The sequence below is a fragment of the Anabrus simplex genome, chromosome 11 (assembly GCF_040414725.1).
Source record: "Anabrus simplex isolate iqAnaSimp1 chromosome 11, ASM4041472v1, whole genome shotgun sequence".
Classification (NCBI taxonomy): domain Eukaryota; kingdom Metazoa; phylum Arthropoda; class Insecta; order Orthoptera; family Tettigoniidae; genus Anabrus; species Anabrus simplex.
The window spans coordinates 83,474,010-83,490,478 of record NC_090275.1 but is presented as its reverse complement, the minus strand read 5'-3'; the positions used below and the strand labels follow the sequence as shown (position 1 = coordinate 83,490,478).

The 16,469-nt window shown below is 39.9% G+C and overlaps 1 protein-coding gene across 1 annotated transcript in view; it reads left to right on the top strand.

The window, feature by feature from the left end:
* Positions 1-3,160: 3,160 nt before the first annotated feature.
* The window catches only part of LOC136883363 (uncharacterized), a 33,263-nt gene continuing 19,954 nt past the window's right edge, over positions 3,161-16,469 (top strand). The window contains exons 1-4 of the mRNA XM_068229613.1: positions 3,161-3,245; positions 9,864-9,946; positions 12,299-12,428; positions 14,850-14,947. Of these exons, the coding sequence (XP_068085714.1) occupies positions 3,161-3,245; positions 9,864-9,946; positions 12,299-12,428; positions 14,850-14,947 (396 nt within the window). The remainder of the gene's footprint in view (positions 3,246-9,863; positions 9,947-12,298; positions 12,429-14,849; positions 14,948-16,469) is intronic.

Genomic DNA, 16,469 nt, shown 5'->3' with positions numbered 1-16,469 from the left:
TCAGATCGGCACCGTAGTAGGCTGTTCGTTAAAAGTGAGAAAATGTGCGGTTTTTCATTTGATCGATTATTTTATATGCTACGGAGATATCCGTGGAGCAGAAAGAGGTGAAAGAAGGTGCGGGTGTTGAATGGGTCTAACTACGATATCAGACATTGAATTCAATCTTTAACAAAGGTTATATTTCTCTTTAAATCACAAACTTAACAAATCTTTCACTCAGTGAAATAATGAGGTTGCAGGTACTAACAGCAATCTTGAAACAAGACTTGGAAAATTCAAGGTTAGTGAATTTTTACAGATTTGGGGCTTCAAGCCTTTAGTTTACAAATTCTGAGATACCGGATCCAATTTACAAACTTGCGAAATCTCAATGTTTAGACAAGGACGGAAATATCCCCATTTAAGAGCACTTGCTCCAAAATTTACAATATTTAGCCTTCCAGAGGCACCCCTCACTATAACAAAACCCAGGAAAGAGCTTAAGTGCTCTCAATTTCTTACAGCCTGCTCGAGGCAACATTACACAACATTTTAAGATCTCTGGCCTCTCAAGGCACGATTTACACAGGGGTACCTAGTACCAACCTACTGGGCCTTCGTAGAAAAGGAATAACAGGTTGAATTAATGGCCCGAACACAAAATGAATGGAGGCGTAAACTTGCACTCCTAAACGAAAAATAAAATCCTAACGGGGCTCTCGGCCCCGAGATACAGGGGCTAATCCCAAGCTACTGAGGTGACTCGAATGAAAGTTACTTTAAGGCATTACAGAAAAGAAGAAAAACTGTCACAAAATCGTAGTCACCTCGAACCAAGTTGAAGGAGAACTCGAGAGGGTAACGCACTCTCTATCCCCGAATTACCGTTAAAGATTTTATGAAATTTTTACATTAGCTGAACGAAAATTTACATTTTAGAAAAGGCTGGTTACATAGTTAGAAATTCAGACCTTCCCCAAGGATAAATTTGCGGAGACAGCAAGAAAGATAGATTTTATGTGGCCATTATCTGGATGTTGTTCTGCCTGCCGAAGAATGAGGCGCCCCGCCTCCTGCCTTAACACACGCACACTCAGAAAGACGACGATCATTAGACAAGATAGCCAGAAAAGCCTTATATAACCGAAGGGGAGGTTCGAAAGGATTCTGGACGAGTCCGGACACACCCTCTCAATTTTATTGGTAAATACAAAAGTTACACTCAAAAAACCAGGAAGAAGCCTGTGATAGGCAGAAAAATAAGTACAGAATATTAGTGATTGGTCACATTCAATAACTGGCGGAAAGAAAAGGAAGTGTTGCCAACCAGAAAATAAATGGACATTGATTCAGTTATAAAAACCTAGAAACACAATACTTCTTTAAATTATAAGTTCTTCCACCTTGCACCAGAGTGCATGACCAGAGTTTTTGAAATGACATCTATGGAGGAAAGTTTAAACTTCTTGAAGTAAACAAACACAAAGCAAATAAATCCTGTCAGTTTAGGCAACTTCACAATAACACAATTACTTAATACTTCAGTAGTGACATCTTCTGATTAAAGTTCCAACTTCATGTAATAGCAGTTTTACGTTTGGTTAGATAGAGTTCTTTAAGGCGCATCTTTTGAATGTGCGGAGTTGAGGTGTACCTCCCGGTACAATAACATTGCTTTTAATCGCTGCATTCCTACTGACGTTTTTGTAATGACCTGTGCTGACTTCAGTTAGGAAAACCACAAAATCAGTCTTTCTGAGAATCCCATAGCGAAGGACGGGTACATCAGCTAGTAAATTAATAAATAATAAATGAATCGACTGTTCATGGACTCATGTTTTTCAGCCCTGAAAACACAGGTCTTGAAAGTATTCATTTATAGTAGGTGTAGTATGTTCTTATTGGAAGGGTTACGAATCCTTATCATCAAATACAGAAACAGAATGAATGATGTGTTCGGTCACGAATTTAAGTAGTCACTGTGGAATATAAATATATTCACCAGGTTATTGAGCGGTGTCACGCCACACGACTAGAATAATCCCTGGATGAATGGGCTCTTAAAATAGATACCTACTGACGTTCCATTCATAAACTTTGCACGATTCTAAATTGGTTTTGTGTATTACAACCTTTTCTTCCTTCTGTACTCCTCAGTCGATTGAAATGAAGGAATGTTTCGTGAACTGGACATAGTTTTACTTACCTCTATACCGAGCGAGTGGCTGTGCGGTTTCGATCACGTAGCTGTCAGCTTGCCTTCGGGACAGCCCTGAAGATGGGTTTCCGTGGCTTCCCATTTTTACACCAGGCAAATGTTGGGGCTCTAAGGCCACGGCCGCTTCCTTCTCACTCCTAGCCCTTTCCTATCCCATCGTAGCCAAAAGATCTATCCATGTCGGTGCGACGTAAAGCAAATTGAATTTTCTTTTTACCTCTACTAGAAGACCGGTGCTACTCCGTAGTATTCTTTATACCACGTGTGTGCATAAGTTTTTGCCGGGTTTTGTGGTAAAGAAAACCCGTAATTTTCAAGGGAAATTCATTTCTTGTTTATTCAAAATATTGGCCATCGACTCCTACAAACTTCGCCCATCTTTCAGGTAAGCTATTAATACCAAGTCAGTTCGTATCCCACTATTGGCAGCCCTGAAAATGGTTTTCCGTGGTTTCCCATTTTCACACCAGGCAAATGCTGGGGCTGTACCTTAATTAAGGCCACGGCCGCTTCCTTCCAACTCCTTGTCCTTTCCTATCCCATCGTCGCCATAAGACCTATCTGTGTCGGTGCGACGTAAAGCCCCTAGCAAAAAAAAAAAAGTCAGAAAAACTGCTTGTCTTTTGCGGCAAACCATTCGTCAAGCCATTTTCCAACTTCCTCGAAATTGCTTAAGTGCTGCTCTGCGACCGCGTATTTCACTGATGCGAAGAGGTGATAGTCAGATGGCGCCAGGTCGGAGCAGTACGGCGGGAGCTGAAGGAATTCCCATCCAAGCGATTTCAAGATGTCTTTCACTGGTTTTGCTGTGTGAGACTGTCGTGTAACAAAATCATTTTGCCATCTCTTCTGGCGCATTCCGGTCATCTTTCGATCAACGCGTGATTTAAATTGATCATTTGTTGGTGATAGCGTTGTGCATTAACGGTTTCGCCGGATTTCATGAGTTCATGATACACAATGCCGTTCTGGTCCCATCAGACACAAAGCATGGTCTTCTTGCCGAAGCAATTTGGCCTTCGTGTTGAAGAATCGACTTCTCCAGGTGAGAAGCACGATTTTCTCCGCTTCGGGTTAAATAAATCCATTTTTCGTCACCCGTCACAATTCGTGGCGTTGAAACAGCATTTCCCAAGTGACTTTGCGATTTTCCATTTGCCGTTCATTCAAATCGTGTGGGACCCACTTACTGAGTTTATTGATCCTCCCCATTGCTCGTAAACGTCTGCTGATTGTTTCTTGTGACACATTAAATGCTTGTGCCAATTGCTGTTGAGTTTGAGTTGGGCCATCATCCAGTAACGCCTGCAAGTGGTCGTCTTCGCACTTTTGTGGTCTATCAGAGCGCGCACTGTCTTTCACATTGAAATCACCTCGTTTAAATTGTCGAAACCATGTCTCACATGTTCTAATCAATGGAGCGTGTTCACTATATGTTTCTACAGCAAACGATGACTTTCCACAGCCTTTTTCTTTTGATTAAATAAGAAAAGCAATGCGTGCTGCAAATGTTCTTTTTCAGTCACAAACGTCCACATGATCACTGAACTGTCCAATACAGAGGCTAGTGTTTGACGGACTCAACTTGTGTGTGTTGCGAGGTTAATGTCAGACGAACAAACTGACGTATGTGTCAAATTCATACGCTGCATACTGTTCGCTGGCGCCATCTCTTAGTGAAACCGGAAAAGACATGCATACAACGGTCGAATGGATCTCTTGCTGCGCTCCTTATACCGGCCTTGACAATCGCTCGAGAATCCTAGCATAAAGCTATAACTGGAAAGTTTCACCATAAAGCCGCTGGAGCGCTGGCCTCCTAGTCACTGACAGGAAGCTGTATACCGCAAATTGCCATATTTTCAGTTTTATTTATATTGTTTTGCTGTCGTAAATGTTGGTAATTAGGTGCTTGTTGGCTTGATATTGAGTTGATAGTTATGCGCTAGTGAGTTTATTTTTTTATTGTGTAGTGTGGTGATTATATTTTAAACTATGTTTACAAATCTTGCAATCTGTGACATTATTGTGCGCCTTTTTTTTTTTTTTTTTTACTTCGAGCAGAAATTTTCTACAAACAAGAACACATGTAATCAGTGGTTCAAAGCAGTTAGTACTTTCGTCTTAGTTTCCCGTTTCTATTTCGGGTATTTTTCTTCTTTCTTTCTTAATCTGTTTACTCCTCCAGGGTCAGTTTTCCCTCGGACTCAGCGAGGGATCCCACCTCTACCGCCTCAAGGGTAGTGTCCTGGAGCTTCAGACTCTGGGTCGGGAGATACAACTGGGGAGGATGACCAGTACATCGCCCAGGCGGCCTCACCTGCTATGCTGAACAGGGGCCTAGTTGGGGGATGGGAAGACTGGAAGGGATAAACAAGGAAGAGGGAAGGAAACGACCGGGGCCTTAAGTTAGGTACCATCCCGGCATTTGCATGGAGGAGAAGTTGGAAACCACGGAAAACCACTTCCAGGAGGGCTGAGGTTGGAATCGAACCCTCCTCTACTCAGTTGAGCTCCCGAGGCTGAGTGGACCCCGTACCACTTTTTAAATTTCGTCGCAGAGCCGGGAATCGAACCCGGGCCTCCGAGGGTGGCAGCTATCACACTAACGACTATACTACAGAGGCTGACTATTGTCTTTTGCTATTAATTGAAGATATAGTCAACAGGTACCCATTATTTGAGTTAAAAGCATTTTACATGTTTGTTTAATATATGACTTAAAGATATAGTCAATAGGTGCCCATTATTTGAGTTAAAAGCATTTTATATATTTGTTTAATATATTAATTACTGTAATTTGCTATTAATTAAAGATATAGTCAATGGATACCCATTATTTGATTTTTTTTTAATATGCCAAACCAGTCCATTTTTTAGTTCTCGTATCCGTAACTAGCTCCAATGGCAGGGAGATGTATTCTTTAAACAATGATGTCCATTAACTTGGGTGCCACAGTATTCAACCTGTATACCAACCAGTTGTCCATTTTATTATTTTCTTCGTTATTTGAGTTTCTTTCTTGGAAGCAATATCTTTCAGTTATGTAAAGTTGAGTTCTGTAATACTGCATAGCACGAAAATACGACTCATCTGGAATACTTCCAGAATTGATTCCTGTCAGCTCTATCAATATATCATCTGTACTAGTTTGAACTTGGAGAAGGATGGAGAGAAGGAAGGCACAAAATCAATAACACGCTCTCATCTGTTTTTGTTATTATGCGGACAGTAGATATAGTACCGTGTTAAATCTTTTTGCGTAGTTTACGGGGTGTTTGAGGTAGTGAGAAGAGTTTTTGGATCTATGTTTCGGTTTATCATTGTACATGCCTTCAAGTGTAGTGTGTAATATTTAGCGTTGTACTATCCTGTACTGACTAAAACCAGAACGGTTAGGCCTGTTTTTCAGTTGTTTCCAAGGCATGGACTAGCGCTTGACTTGCGTGTACCAACATCAAATAAGACATACTACGCCCTTCCGGGCCTCGAATGTATAATCTAACTGAAATCATCTTTTGTCTGGCGCCTTCCACGTGTACCTTCTTCTAAGAGGAACTTCAAATAATGTGTTTGTAATAACCATATCATTTTGACTGCAGAAATCTACCAAAGTTTCACCTTTTTCATTTGTTTCCCCCAGATCAAAATTTCCTACTGTCTTATTGCCTGTATGGGATCCCACTATTGCATTAAATCGCCCATTATTGCGACATTATCTTTTTCTTTAGTTAGTTTAAATAGTTCTTCAATATCTTCATACATAGTCTCCACTTCTTCCAAGTCATGAGCCGATGTTGGGAAATAGGCCCTATGTCTGAATTATTACTAAGTCCACAGGTGCACTATTAATTTTCACCATCATTAAATGGTCGCTGACATGGTAGGTACTGCAAACATTATTTGACCATTTTCCTCTTATTATAACTGCCACTCCATGCTTTCCTCTTTTCTCTCCACCACTATAAATTACTCTAAACTCATCACTGTAGAAGTCTCCATTTCCTTCCCATCTTGTCTCACACATACCTAATATATCTACCTCATTCTTCCTCGTCTGGTCTTTCACTTCATCCAGTTTTCCAGCTTTCAGTAGCGTTCGTCCATGGTCCCATCTTCATGGCGGTTTTAGAGGGATTTCGCTTGCTAATGACCTGAGAAGCTCTCTTACCTCTCCTGCCAGATCATGGGTTCCGAAATCCATGATCAGTAATTAACGTTTCCTCATTAATGTCAGCTTCCATGGTTGCATTCTACTTGGGATATCCTTAGGATTTTTAATAGAGTGGTTTCCCGTTGCCTTCTCCATTCTATGCCGTTGACCAATATGTATAGGTTCATCCACCTTTAGGGGCAATTTATCACCCCAAGGACAAGAGAGTGCTCTGACCTCAATTCGTTCATCTACCCTCGGAGGATGCTGTTGGCGACATTGAAGAGGGGGGGGGGGGGCACTTATACCGGTGGCCACTCGGTCCCCTTTAAGTCGTCTTTTACGACAGGCAGAGGTTACCGTGGGTGAATTCTAACCCACAGCCTACACCTTCCAAAAATGAACTGTACAGTAGAGTAGACACGATCAATAAAATATTCTACAATATGTATTTTTGATTAGTAGTATCACTTTATGTGAGATGACAATTGAAATTCCTTGAAGTTATGTTTAATACTGATTACAAGAGATGGACCCGAAGAGCAATATAAGCGAAAAGCAGTAGACTTCTCCAGCAGTCCTCAGTATTATCTTAAATTCAACGCTCTATTAGGTGACAAATTTTCAGCGACGAAATACCTAGCACATCTGGGAATACGACGTAACATATGTATATTATATATTATTCTTACACGAAGCCAGTTCCTCATAAAACGAATTCCGTGATGTCGTTGTCGTAGCATCTCCTTTAATAGGCTTATCGGTATGATTTTGGAACCAATGAATACGAAGACCTCTCGTACCTTTAATAAATGTATCGCAGAGGTCAGTTTCATTAACTCAGCGCCAACTTCGGAAGGAGTTTGTGAATGCATTAGTAATTCGTATGATGGACACAGCCACGAGTCAGTAGCGCTAGTAATAACCTGAACTTCCACATCAGAGATGCCAGCACAAATTCCGTATCTCACAGAGAAGTAATACATTGGATCTTGCGTCACCTGATTTCCTACATAGCCGATGATCTTCGATGTTAGGCCCCTTAAAACAACAATCATCATCATCATCATTTCCTATATAGACGTCATACAAACTGTAAACAATCACGCTGTATATCCATAATGTTTATCGTTTTGGATGTTTTCTGTCTCATCACTTCTCACTCCCCATGCCGATGGGATTGTCCATGGACTTAGACGACATCCGGAATGTCACAGTACTTTGTATTTGATTCCAGATAGTAAATCATATGTGAACCAAGTTTAGTTGAGAACTATTCTGGGACATACATACATCCGTAATCTCTGCAATTTTTGATAATTTCTCTTTCACCCCTTCTCAACCCCTATGCCGATGGGGACTGAACTTGCACTTAAACGATAACTGGATTGCCAGTATTCACCTCTACGAGTACATTAATATTGGTCGTTTCCTTTTACTTTTATATTTCATCCCGTTTCCACCCCCGCCCGTAGGGGTGTCTCACCCCACAGTTTTCATTCGCAAATAGTAAATCATATGTGTACCATGTTTGGTTGAAAGCTATACTGGAACATACACACGTACATCTAAAATCTCGGTCATTTTCCACATCCTGATTGGGAACGGACTTTGACTTAAACAGTATCCGTAGTGTCACAGTTCATCTCAACTATGCCCAAAACTATGGATTCGACACTAATATCGGTCTTTTCTACAAGTTATTTTACGTCGCACGGACACAGGTAGGTCTTATGGCGACGATGGGACACGAAAGGGCTAGGAGTGGGAAGAAAGCGGCAATGGCCTTAATTAAAGTACAGTTCCAGCATTTGCCTAGTGTGAAAATGGGAAACCACGAAAAACTATCTTCAGGGCTGCCGACAGTGGGGTTCGAACCCACTATCACCCGAATACAGGATATTGGCCGCACTTAAGCGACTGCAGCTATTGAGCTCGGTACGGTCGTTTTTAGATATTTTTACATTTCATCTCATTCCCTTAGTGGTGCTAGGGGTTTATTGCCCCTACAATAATATTTCCAAATAGTAAGTGTATCAAGTTTGGTTGGGAGCTATGCTGGAACATAACACACGTTCGTCCGTAATCTCTGTCATTTTCGATATTTTCATTTTTCATCCCTTCTCACTCCCTATGCCGATGGGGACTGAACTTGGACTTAAACCACACCCGGAGTGTCACTAATCATATCAGTGATCCCGAAAACTATGAATTCTACATTAATATTGGGCGTTTTTATTATTTTAATGTTACACCCCTTTCAACTTCCGCTCCTAGGGGTGCTAAACATGTCTTTCCCCCGCCCCCTTCCCCCACAGTATTTTTTTCAGATAGTAAGTCATAAGCGTACCAAGTTTGGTTGAAATTGCTCCAGTGGTTTAGGAGATGTGGAATGTATACTCATAGCCTACATACTTCTATTTTTATATTACGTCGTACATTATATAGACTCGCCTTTGCTCGCTGGAGCTCCGCCCACAAACCCCCAGTTGCTCTTTGTTAGTAGTGGGTGATATCTCTTATCATTCTACTGTTGATATTCTACGTTTTTCACAGTTTCTTAAAATATATTTTACCGGGCGAGTTGGCCGTGCGCGTAGAGGCGCGCGGCTGTGAGCTTGCATCCGGGACATAGTAGGTTCGAATCCCACTATCGGCAGCCCTGAAGATGGTTTTCCGTGGTTTCCCATTTTCACACCAGGCAAATGCTGGGACTGTACCTTAATTAAGGCCACGGCCGCTTCCTTCCAACTCCTAGGCCTTTCCTATCCCATCGTCGCCATAAGGCCTATCTGTGTCGGTGCGACGTAAAGCCCCTAGCAAAATATATATATATATATTTTTTTTTTTTCACGCCTAATACAGGGCTACAGTCTTTAAATTTGGCAGACCTCTGAAAGTTGGTCCTATGACATGAAAGTACATCTCGATCACAGCATGTTGGATTGTCATTTCCAAATAGGCACAGTCTTAAACTTTCTAGTACGAAAGGTACTTTATAAAATATGGCGGCATGTCTAATCCTCCTGTGTACAGCAATTCTTACCGAACTATCGTGATATAGCATAAGTTTTTTAAAAATCCTACTCAGTGGGTAAATTTTGCTGTTTGTTTCATCTTTAACCATTAGGGGTCGTTGACCTGGATGTTAGGCCCCTTAACAACAATAATCACAAACAACAACATCATCATCATCATCATCATCATCATCAAAAGAGCATCTGAGTTTCCGTGGTTTCCCATTTTCACACCAGGCAAATGCTGGGGCTGTACCTTAATTAAGGCCATGACCGCTTCCTTCCCACTCCTAGGCCTTTCCTGTCCCATCGTCGCCATAAGACCTGACTGTGTCGGAGCGACGTAAAGCAACGAGCAAAAAAAAAAAAAAAAGAGAGAGAGAGAGAATCGAGAATCTGAGTGTACTTCTTTCCCTGCCCTAGCTTCGAACTGTAGCTCCTTGTGTTACCATGGTCACTGAATGGTTTTTTTTTTTTTTTTTTTTTTTTCAGACAAAATGGTGCTAAAAGTGTCACAGTGCTGCTGTGGGTGTTCCCTAAAGACGGGAACTATAATCGTGGCTGTGTTACAAGCGGTAAGTAAATCATCTACATCCTTAACTTGCATGTAACATCTGTCACGGTATTGTCCGAATACAAAATACTTACATCAATTATATGTGGAATTATTTAATACTATTCCAGATAATCCCTGTACAGTATATCACTACATAGCGTAAGTTATTCAAATTAATGTTTCAAAACGAGACCTCGATTTAATACCGACTTCTTTATTGCGCCAACTACACGATGGTGTTATAACGAGGGATGTATTCCCGAAAATAGTAGGACAGGTTGAACATGCGACATGTTATTGTGAGTTGGCTATTTATCTTGTATTGTGTGTTGCTTTTAGTGTCTTATGTTTGTAAGCAGCGCTTGATTCAAATTATGTCATGCTAGAGTTTTAAATGCGAGGGCTGTAAATAAAGATGTGGCAACGTAGTCCAAACACTCGCAGGAGATCGGGCATGCGCAAATACGATATGGGAGTGTTTTTGCTGTGATGCGTGGAAGTGAAGAGTGTCGATTTCACAGTTTTAAAGCATGTTTTCAAAATGAGATCAGCGATCGTGGATTAAATTCGAGGTTGCCCGTTGCAAAAATGCATCAGAATGTTACCGAGGATTACGTGAAGCCTATAGCGAGAATGCACTGCCGTATAGGATGGTTGCACGATGGGTCAAGGCGTTTGTGCGGGTCGCATTGAGATCGTGGAACACACACTGTACTCACCAAACATGAGTCCTTGTGACATCGACCTGTTTCCGAAGTTGAAGGAACTCCTCCGACGCTGCGTATTTCCTGACATGGCACCTGCACTCCGTGCAGTAGGGCGCTCCGTCACAGAGAACGCCTTGCCGACATTTGGCAGAAGGTAATTAGGTTTGCCACCTGTACTGTATTGTACCGGACATCCCGTACTTGATGTGAAACATTTGCATCCCGTATTATGAACTGTTGTCCCGTAAAAACTAGCGTTTGTCGTCTCTAAATATTTATAATCCGTATTTGTTTTGAGCGCCATTAAAGTTCACAGTAGCTCCATTTTTTTCCTCTTTGAAGCCTCAGAAGAAATCTGTTTTCTGCATGTTTTGTCATATCTAATGCATTGTACTCTATCTACTGTTAAGAGGGTGTAAGTTAGTTTCTTTTACGAATTTCAGCAATTATCTTATTCTGTTAATGCATACAGATGGGGAGTGTTGTCAATATCTCGAAAACAGTTGGTTGTAGGGACTTAAAACGTGGTTGTGCTAAAGGGCCCAAATCACGATTCTCGCGGGAACCCTTTGATATTCCTGGATGATGATAATAGCCTATGTTACCTGGAATTATGATAGGCCCTATTTTGGCAAAATAAATTTCAAACTAGGTCCAGTAGTTTCTGAGATTACCCGTTACATAGACACAAACTCACAGTCCCTCTTTATATATTAGAATAGATTGTGAAAAAAAGTTTAAAAAATATGTAACATCACGACTGTAAGCTTGTATTCGGGAGATAGTGGGTTCGAACCGGACTGTCGGCAGCCCTGAAGATAGTTTTTCGTGGTTTCCCATTTTCACATAAGGCAAATGCTGGGGCTGTACCTTAATTAACGCTATAGCCTTTCCTATCCTATCGTTGCCATAAGACGGTGCGACGTAAAGCAGATTGTAAAAAAAAAAAAAAGTACCTAACGTTTGACTTTTCAAGTATTTATGAACTGTCCCTTATTTTTGTGAAAAAATCCCGTGTTTTTTTGCTAAATGTCTCTTATTTTGTGTATCGAAAAGTGGCAGCCCTAAAGGTAATAGACTTTTCGGGTGACTACAGTGAACGAATATAATGCAATTGTACTTGTTAGTTAATTGAATATTGCGTTCTAACAATATTGTCAGTACTTTATGTACAGCCCTCGTAGAATATATATTTTCAGCAATTAATTAATTCAATAATAATCAGGACCTTTTCTTCAGGAAGAGCAATTTTTAAGTATGGTTTTGTCATTTTATGAAGATTACAGATGAAGTAATTTGGTAGAGTTATCTTAAACCTCATATCCGAGTGTATAAATCCATCATTATCAAAGCAAGAGATTTACAGTTTATTTATTATGACATACAGTAAATATGGGATCAACCGAAAATTTGTGCAACAAAATGTGTGTGACGTGATTTCATAGCAACAGTACCTTGAGAGCTGCACAGGCCATGGATCTGTATGTCATGGCCATCCATTAGTACTTCACTTCACAGCCTGCACGGTTGCTAGGTAACATCGCATCACACATTTTTGAAAGACATATTTATGATCATCTGATTTTTCCAAAGGGAAATTAATAACATTTTATTGTACTCTAATCAGTTTGAATCTTGAAGTGTACCGGTATCTCTTCTTGCAGCTTGGTGGATCTTGTTTGTCAGTTTCTATGTCAGTGAAAGCCTACAGACCAGGGAATATCACTGTCTTCTCAGGGCGTAACCATGGATTAACTGATGAAGAGGTGGCACAAGTGAACAGGTATATCAGAGGTAAGGAACCGTGAACAGCTTCATGTAACATCACTGCATTCAGAAGGAGAAAGTTGAACTTGCTTTCATTGTTCTTGTTTTAATGTGGCGTTTTTAATGTTAATGTCATATGCTTGTTTTTAACTTTATATTTTGTTTTCTAAGGTTGAAGAAGGCCCAAAGGGACTTTTTTTGTCTTAAGTCTTAAAGTTTCTTTTAAGCTATATTACCCGGAGCTACCCGGGGACTTAATTGATTGTTTAGCCTACTTGTAGGTAATTCATTACGTGTTAATTATGTGTGAAGAGAATTTTTGTAGATTTATTTATTGTGACATTGACGGATATTTTAAGAACTACTTTATAATTTAGGAGTTATTGTTATGTATTTAATTTCGAGTTTTAGTTATAGATTTCTCGTTAATTAAACTAATCTGTCAGTTTGGACATTTTCTTCATAACCACTTCTCACTATGCCTATGCAGATGAACTGGTACTTAAACTGCATCCAGAGTGTCATAATATATCTCAGTAGTCGCAGCAAGTATGAATTCGATGCTAATATTGGTCGTTTTCAATTATTCTTATGTCATTCCCTCCCCTAGGATTGCTAAGGGTGTATTACAGCTCCGGTATCTTTTCAAAGTAGTACACACACACACACACATCTATAATCTCGGTCATTTTCTCTTTCACACCTTTTACCTATTACCGGTAACTGTTTGAAGTGTTTTTTTAAGTTATTTTAATTGTGAATTGATTGACAGTTTATGAACACTCTTGTGGATTTGGAAATATTATTTGTATAATTTTACATTTCAGTTTGAGATTAAAAAGATCACAATAAATTATTTGCTTGTGGCAGCCGAAATTGCCTGGAAAATAGCTGATCCTTTCAAACAAATAAATGCATTACGTTCTAACTTATTTTATTATGTTTTGCATTATAGATATGATGTACACGTTTCCAGCTGTCACTGGGACTGTCACCAACCAGCCGAGGGACCTCGAAAACTGCAATCAACACTAATCTTGGTCAATTCGAATATGTTCTTTTTGATAGTTGACATTCTCTCCTGAAGATGCGGAGCCAAGTTCTCTGTGAAATGTAGAGAGTTTCACCTTGTTTTCTTGACACAGCATAACCCCAACTACAACTACTTATTACGCATGTAAAACCGAAGCCTCCCGTGAATAGAATTGGCTCATTCTTAAGTGCATATTGTTCAATTTTTATTGCATATTTTCTACATCGTTAGTGCATAAAGATCTGGTCCCTAATATTTATGACCCAGAGACAAAACAGGAAAGGCCGAATGGAAACATCCTTCAAGTCCAAGACCTAAGAAGGCCAAGGTTGAAGCAAGTGCGGGAAAGGTCATAAACCTCGTGCAAAGGATGTGTACGATCATGTGATGAAGAAACAACACACTGTTATTGTTGACTATTATTGTGAAGTACTACAGAGGCCACTAAAGTGGAAAATTGCTACTAAATGACCTACCTTTGCTCAAAAAGGAAGGATCCTTCATCAGGACAATGTGCCCGCTCATCGTGCCATCAGGAATATCTTGTCTCACTCTCTCTGCATTCCTTTACACTCCACTAGAATCGAAGATCATCTTCACATCCCACACGCAGCACACAATACTTCTACAATCTTTTCTAAACCACCTCCCAATTACCCCCCCCTATTAATAGTGGATGAGAGCTTGATGTAGCATCAAGTAATAGTATATTCCAGAGGTGTGTAAATAATATAAGTTGATGTGAAATGGTTATACCGCCATCTTGACTCACGCCAATTTGTGGTTTTTGATTTGAACAGTTGTTATTAGGAGGCTGTGTACCTGATCTTGTTACTGATTTGTTATGTTTCTTATATTTTATTATGGAAGTTTACATTTGTTAATTAGTCTGTCGACAGTACAAGTGAAATGTGTTCAGTGTAGCTGTATCTTGTGCTTTATAAACCAACCGACCGACCGACCAATGTGTTTTTCACAGTGAAGAAAGGAGCTTGAGAGTCATCATTTTCATAGCGATCAGGAGTTAAAACTATACAGTTTTGAGTATACTCAACAGACTATCCAAGAAGGGCTTGCGGGAGTGTTTTGAACAGCAGACTGAATGTTGGAAATGTTGTATTTTGTCCGAGGGTAAATACTTTCAATGTCTGTTAGTGAATGTGAATGAAGGCAACCAGCATTTACGAGCTAAAATTAATTCTGGCTATTTTCTTGATACCCCCTCTGGAAGAAATACGCTTACCAATGGTGAAAGATTTACCAAAATAATATGTTGTGTTCTGAAATTTAATCCTCTCTCTCTACATACAAACAAACTCGCAGCCATTCTTTCTTTACAATTCTAGTATAGATATGCATTATTTGTTTTCTTATTGAGATTGCTAACATGTATTTCATTAACATTTCTTCCCCAGCTTTATCTGCAGACCCCAAGTCAATATGTATAGCACTTGCAGTTATTGGAGTGATTCAACTGATACTCAGTGTATTGCTGCTGTACGGAGCTGACAGGGTGAGTATCAAAACAAATGTACAAACATTCTTCTAAAATTAATAGATTCAGTAATGAGTTTTTTTTATGAAACAACTCAGAACTGTAAATCATCAATCATTCATTACTGATCTGCATTTAGGGCAGTTGTCCAGGTGGCAGATTCCATATCTGTTGTTTTCCTAGCCTTTTCTTAAATGATTGCAAAGGAATTGGAAATTTATTGAACATCTCCCTTAGTAAGTTACTCCAATCCCTAACTCCCCTTCCTATAAACAAATACAGTATTTGCCCCAATTTGTCCTCTTGAATTCCAACTTTATCTTCATATGATCTTTCCTACTTTTAAAGACACCACTTAAACTTATTCATCTACTAATGTCATTCCACGCCATCTCTCCACTGACAGCTCGGAACATACCTCGTCTCCTTTCTCCCAAGTCTTCCCAGCCCAAACTTTGCAACATTTTTGTAACGCTGCTCTTTTGTCGGAAATCACCCAGAACAAATCAAGCTGCTTTTCTTTGGATTTTTCCCAGTTCTTGAATCATGTAATCCTGGTGAGGGTCCCATACACTGGAACCATACTCTAGTTGGGGTCTTAACAGAGATTTATATGCCCTCTCCTTTACTACAACCCCTAAACACCCTCATAACCAAGAGCAGAGATCTGTACCCTTTATTTACAATCCCATTTATGTGATTACACCAATGAAGTTATTTCCTTATATTAACACCTAGATACTTACAGTGATCCCCATACGGAACTTTCACTCCATCAACGCAGTAATTAAAACGGAGAGGACTTTTCCTATTTGTGAAACTCATAACCTGACTTTTAACCCCGTTTATCATCATACCTTTGCGTACAGTCCATTTCGCAACATTATCGAGGTCTTTTTGCAGTTGCTCATATTCTTGTATCTTATTTATTACTCTGTACAGAAGAACATAATCTGCAAAAAGCCTTCTCTGATTCCACTTCTTTACTCATATCATTTATATATATAAGAAAACAAAGGTCCCATTATACTGCCTTGAGGAATTTCCCTCTTAATTATTACAGGGTCAGATAAAGCTTCGACTTTTTTCCCAGCCTTTTCACACGTGTGTTCAACTTTTTAACCAGTTTCTATACACTGAGCTGCCTGTTTTTAAGACAGTGGGTGTTTTTGAATAGTGAAACTTTTAAAAGCATTCGTCTTAACATATATAATATGAAATATGTTGTTGTTTGGGTCATCAGTCTATAGGACTGGCTTGATGCAGCGCTCCATGCCTTCCTATCCTGTACTGTACTAACCTTTTCATTACTACGTAACTACTAGGCATACATCCTACTCTAATCTGTTTCTCATATATTCATGCCTTGGTCTACCCCTACTGTTCGTACTGCCTACACTTCCCTGAACAAGTCCCAGGTGTCTTAAGATGCGTCTTATCATTCTAGTTCTTCTTCTTCTGGTCAAATTTAGCCAAATCATTCTCCTTTATGATAGGAACAAGAAAAGACAGACTGACTCACTCACTCATGCTATGGTCC